At 35.1% G+C, this 6000-nt stretch overlaps 1 protein-coding gene across 1 annotated transcript in view; it reads right to left on the bottom strand.

Annotated features, from left to right (window-relative positions):
- KIF2A (kinesin family member 2A) overlaps nt 1-6000 on the bottom strand; it is an 83214-nt gene that overhangs the window by 39006 nt on the left and 38208 nt on the right. Inside the window, exons 2-4 of the mRNA XM_037745743.1 lie at nt 5496-5590; nt 4234-4353; nt 2162-2216 (exon numbers count right to left, since the gene is read on the bottom strand). Coding sequence (XP_037601671.1) covers nt 2162-2216; nt 4234-4353; nt 5496-5590 — 270 coding nt within the window. The remainder of the gene's footprint in view (nt 1-2161; nt 2217-4233; nt 4354-5495; nt 5591-6000) is intronic.

Here is a 6000-nt window from a genome sequence, read left to right as displayed (position 1 = left end):
CATCTCAAAAAAAAAACTTTAAGTAAAAAAAAAAAAAAAATTTAAATTCAGGATAGAAAATTAATAAAAGTTAACTTCAGTAAAAGGAAGAGATATCCCCAAAACCTGATACTTAAAAGTTACATTAGTAAGTTGCCAAGTGTTCTATTTATATATGTAAAATACAATATAGTTTATAATAAATCAATTCTGTTCAACAAACTGACATAAGCTAAAAGAAGCTTTCAAAGTAATAAGTGCAGACTTAGCTTTCACCAATGAAATTTTAGCTACAAAACTCAATCTAAATAATTTACATTAAAAACCCAAGCCAAGCTTGATTTTTAATAATCCTTTAAGATATAAATTTGAAGGAAAAAAATGTGTGAACCCCTCCATGTCTTAAACTTTAAACTGCAAAGAAATCCTCCTAAAATATGTGTGTAAAATATAAGTTCTACAAGCATTCTCATTTGTAAAAATTTACACTAATCAAATATATACAGAGAGTAATAACTTAGAATCTTCAACCCTCCCTATATTCCAAATCCCACTCTTTGCTCCTCAAATACGCAAATCTTCAGCAGAGAATTTCCCACTGTAAATATTATAAAAGAGGAAAAAAGAATATAAATTAAATATAAATATCAAATTTTAAAAGAAATATAAATTTGCACAAGACTCTACAGATGGTGTTTAAACTGAAGGACTGTTCCTCTACTTCCAACCTCTCCTTTAATACTGTCCATTCACACACATACACACACACAGAGAAACAATACTACCAGAAAATTCTGAACTACTAAACAGTAGAAAATAAATCCATTACATTTTTCATGTCCTGGCTGAAAATATATGGGAGACTTCAGTTAATTACACAATTCTTATGTCTGTTCAACTTTTCTTTAGCTAGTGAAATCAGCCAACTAATTTTTCCCCATTCCTTTCTTTCTCATGATATTCTTCTTGAATTTATGAAATTATTTAGTAATTAAGATTAATTAAAAATTGCATTTTATAGTTTCATATTCAACACATACATTTTATTTTATTTTGTTATTTTATTTATTTATTTTTTTTTTGAGACAGAGTCTCACTCTATTGCCCAGGCTGGAGTGCAGTAATACAATCTCACCTCACTGCAACCTCCGCCTTCCAGGTTCAAGTGATCCTTTTGCCTTAGCATCCTGGCTGAGTAGCTGAGACTACAGGTGTATGCCACTGCACTCGGCTAATTTTGTATTTTTAGTAGAGACGGGGTTTCACCATGTTGGCCAGGATGGTCTTGAACTCCTGACCTCAGGCGATCAGCCTGCCTCAGCCTCCCAAAGAGCTGGGATTAAAGGGGTGAGCCACTGCACCCAGCCATCATCCCATACATTTTAAAAATCATTTTTCTTTCTTTCTTTTTTTTTTTTTTCTTGGAGACAGAGTCTTCCTCTGCAACCCAGGCTGGAGTGCAGTGGTGCAATCTTGGCTTATGCAACCCCTGCTTTCTGGGTTCAAGCACTTCTCCTACCTCAGCCTCCCGAGTAGCTGGGATTACAGGCACTGCCACCATACCTGGCTAATTTTCTGTATTTTTAGTAAAGACGGGGTATCACCATGTTGACAAGAATGGTCTTGAACTATGACCCAGGTGATCCACCCGCCTCAGCCTCCCAAAGTGGCGTGAGCCACCACACCAGACAAAATCATTTTTCAGTATTAACATATTGTATTAAGAATTCAGGAAGACACCATGCCGGGCACGATGGCTCACACCAATAATCCCTGTAAACACTCTGGAAGGCCAAGGCAGGAGCATCACTAGAGCACAGCAGTTCAAGACCAGCCTGGGCAACATGGAGAGGCTGTCTCTACAAAAAATTCAAAAAATTAGGTGGGCATGGTGGCACATGCCTGTGGTCCCAGCCACACCTGAGGCTGAGACAGGAGGATCATTTGACCCTGGGAGGTCAAGGTTGTAGTAAGCTGTGTTCATGCCACTGTACTCCAGTCTGGGTGACAGAGCAAGACCCTGCCTTAAAAAAAAACAAAAAACCCTCTTAAAATTAGCCAGAGGAAATTTAAATAAATACATAAATGCCAACATTGAGGGTAATTTTTACTTTTGATTTACCTTGTCAGGAACATACTAAGAAATCAATAGCCAAAATTAAGAGATAAATTTTTATTTTACCTCTATTATCTCTTGGAGGAGGCTCATTCTTAATAGAAGCCACAGTCCGTCGATTCTATGATAGGAAAAAACGTTCATTATATTTTCTGTCTTTACTCCTCATATATATCATGATCTGAGCTTCTTTCAATTAAACAAAACTAGGCAAACATACAAGAATATAAAACAAAATGAAGAAAAACTATAATCTTAATGAATTACTATTCATGCTATCAATATCCAAGTTCCTTTATATATTTTCCCCTACCCTCCAAAAATATCCAGGAATTAATACGAGCCAGGCACAGCTCTAAGCACTTTCTTTACAACAACCTATGAGGTCATTACTACTGCTATTCCCATTTCATTGGTGAAAAAATTGAAACAAAGAGAGGTTAAGCAGCTTCACAATAATATGTGTTTTAACCATCATACTATGCTGGTAAAACCATGTAATAAATGTCATTTCTGAATAATAGGGGGTAAGTCATAAAATAGTAGTTCTAGGCAGCTTAGAACCCCCTTGTTAAACTGAAATATCAGAATAATATAAAATGTGCATTGTCAGTTATCCTAAAAAGGTCTCATAAGAGTTTCAAAGACTTGTACTATACAGATTAAGGCAGCAAACCTTTGGTCCTCTAATTTATTCAGGAAGACTTCCTTTTATTCACATCAAAAAAAGATATCAAACAAAGTAGTTGTTTTTAACCTTGGCTGCACATTCAAATCAGATGAGTACTAGTACTATTAAGAGGACGCTGATGCCAGGGCCTCCCTTTAGGTAAAATAAAACTGAATCCCTGGGAGTGGGGCCCATAAATGAGTACTTTAAAAAATACTGATTTAGGCTGGGGGTGGTGGCTCATGCCTGTAATCCAAGCACTTTGGAGGCCAAGGCGGGCAGATCACCTTAGGTCAGGAGTTCAAGACCAGCCTGACCAACATGGTGAAAGTCCGTCTTTAAAAAAAAAAAAAAATACTGATTTATATTTTTTAATATTTTTTAAAATAAATGCTTATTTATTTTTAAAATATACTAATTTATTCTGTTTCAGGTAATTCTAATGTACAGTAAAGGTTGCTAATGATATGCCAGGAAGAATAAACTATGAAGATCCTCCAATGAAGATCCTTCATTTTGAAACTGAATATGAAAAACAATCCATTTACAAGTGGTAGCTAATAAACTTTAAGTGGTGACTCGCAATATAATTAAACTTATATGAGTTGAAAATATGCCTTATGTTCATCTGCACAGTTTACAAAACAAAGTTTTGTTGCTTCTAACATACTATATTTAGATGCTTATCTATGTCCTCCCTGAAAGATATCAAGTTCCTAAAGGCTGAAAACCATGTCATATTCATCTTTGTATTTTGTCCCACAAAGTATCTGACACAATATAAAAAAAAACAAAAAAACAATAAGTGATTGTTGAACACCAAGAAGTGCAGATTCAACAACTTTTACAATAAACCTGTTTGAAAAAGAGTTATATTTTGAAACAAAATTCTAATACTGAAAGGTCTTGAGAAAAAGAAAGGAGTATTATCTTTAAAATCAGTAAGAATAATGTGCTTTTAATTTTTATAAAGATGAAACTGCTAGAAGGATTTAGCACAGTTTTAAGGTATATCACCACAGATAATATATAAGCAAACTACACTATCATTTCCAATCTTTCTTTAATAAACAAATAGCAGAATTATAATTTCAAAAGACTGAGTTGGTAGTTATTATTCATAAGAAACACCTATTATGCCTTTGTCAAAGTCATATGTATTCATTCAACAAACACCAACAAGCAAATGGTTTTGATCTGTATCTCCTGAGAAACTCAGTCTCATGAAAATCCTAATTAGGTGAGAAATTTCTAAGACCTTATCCAATAATTGTCATAACTGTGAATTAGACAACCTCAATCCTTGAAAACATGTATGCACATATATGAATATGGATGGCGGAAAAAGAAAATTAATCAATACTTAAAATATACTCTTCACAGTCCACAAATTTCAAACTAGAATACACACATATCTATACCCAACGCTGTCCCCTACTGTTTTGTGCTCTGAATATTCATCACTAACCTTTACGATTTTGTTTACTTTGGCTGAGGATGCTGGAGGTGGAGGTGTTTCTGGACTGGGTTCAATTTCTTCATCAGGAACAAGGTCAGGGTTAAGTGAAAAGATGCTCTCCAGGTCAATCTGTTCACAGCAGACATATGTATGTCTTTTGAGACTATATTTTGACAATTAACCGTTTATTTTTCAAATAAATTGACATAGTAAATAAATTATTTTAGCCTAATGAATACAGTACCTCTGCTGGGTGTAGAGGCTCATGTCTGTAATCTTAGCACTTCGGGAGGTCAAGGTGGGCAGATCGCTTGAGCCTAGGAGTCTGAGAACAGCCTGGGCAAAATTGCGAAACCCTATCTCTATAAAAAATACAAAAAATAGACAGGTGTGGTAGTGCAGCTACTCTGTAGTAGTCCCAGCTTCTCTGGAGACAGACGGGAGGATCATTTGAGCCCAGGAGGTCAAGGCTGCAGTAAGCCATGATCATGCCACTGCACTCCAGCCTGGGTGACAAAGTAAGATCCTGACTGAAAAATACAAAAAACAAAACAAAACAAAAAACCCAGTAAAAACAGTGCCTTAGCTTTACAAACTAGATTTAGAATTATAATCCACAAAGTTAAAGAATCTCTCCTAAAATATCATTTTACAGTCTTGACTGTATGAACTGCTAACAACACAGTGACCAATAGAACCACATAATTAAATATTATAGCACACTTTCAAATTGTGTGAGCTAGGGTAAAATAATTTTATTTTTTATTTTTTTTGAGACGGAGTCTTGCTCTGTCGCCCAGGCTGGAGTGCAGTGGCACGATCTCAACTCATTGCAACCTCCACCTCCCAAATTCAAGCAATTCTCCTGCCTCAGCTTCCTGAGTAGCTGGGACTACAGGGGCACATCACCACGTCCAGCTAATTTTTGTATTTTTAGTAGAGACGGGGTTTCACCATATTGACCAGGCTGGTCTTGAACTCCTGACCTTGTAATCTACCCGTCTCGGCCTCCCAAAGTGCTGGGATTATAGGTATAAGCCACCGTGCCTGGCCAAGAATATGTTTATCAAATAATTAACAAGATTGATATGTGCAATCACATAAGAGATGTAGGAGGAATCTACCTTTAAGTGAAAATTTTAATCATTTGAAAGTTTTCAAGGAATAAGAAAAATATATGCACTAAATAACATTATGTACCTCACCGTTTTGTTTTACATTCAGAATCTTGAGTGCAGGACTAGGAATAAAATTTAACCCAGTGATTTTACCTCTTTGCCTTTTGTATCTCCATTTTCTATCCATTCAACAGTTACACTTTCATTATCTTCATTTAAAGATGTTACCATTGCTTGATGTATTCGGCCTAAGTGGGAATAAAGCATACAGGTTAAAAATGTCACAAATTATGGCATTCCTAAATACTGTGAAATGCAATTTTATAACTTGCAAATTAAAAAAAAAAAATGACACTACCTTTCTTTATGAGAGATTTTCACACACCCTCAGGCACAGGCAATGACCTTTGTCCATGGGGCCATAAATGAGTTTGCTACTTGTCAAATCCAGGAAATCAGTAAAGTAGATGAGAACTAAAGTTTATTTTCAGCATATATGATAAATGGTCACACAGAAACATAGAATGCCTGAAATCTTAAACTGTTAAATAGTTCTAATTATTAGAAAGCTTCCTTACTATGAGCCAAAATGATTCTGTAAAACAAAGAAGAACAATTTATAAAGCAAATTTTTTCTTTTTTTTCCTGAGACAGTCTT

Source organism: Cebus imitator, unplaced genomic scaffold (assembly GCF_001604975.1).
Source record: "Cebus imitator isolate Cc_AM_T3 unplaced genomic scaffold, Cebus_imitator-1.0 Scaffold211, whole genome shotgun sequence".
In the NCBI taxonomy this organism is placed as follows: domain Eukaryota; kingdom Metazoa; phylum Chordata; class Mammalia; order Primates; family Cebidae; genus Cebus; species Cebus imitator.
The sequence above is the reverse complement of the archived record's forward strand: the minus strand, read 5'-3'. Positions and strand labels throughout refer to the sequence as shown.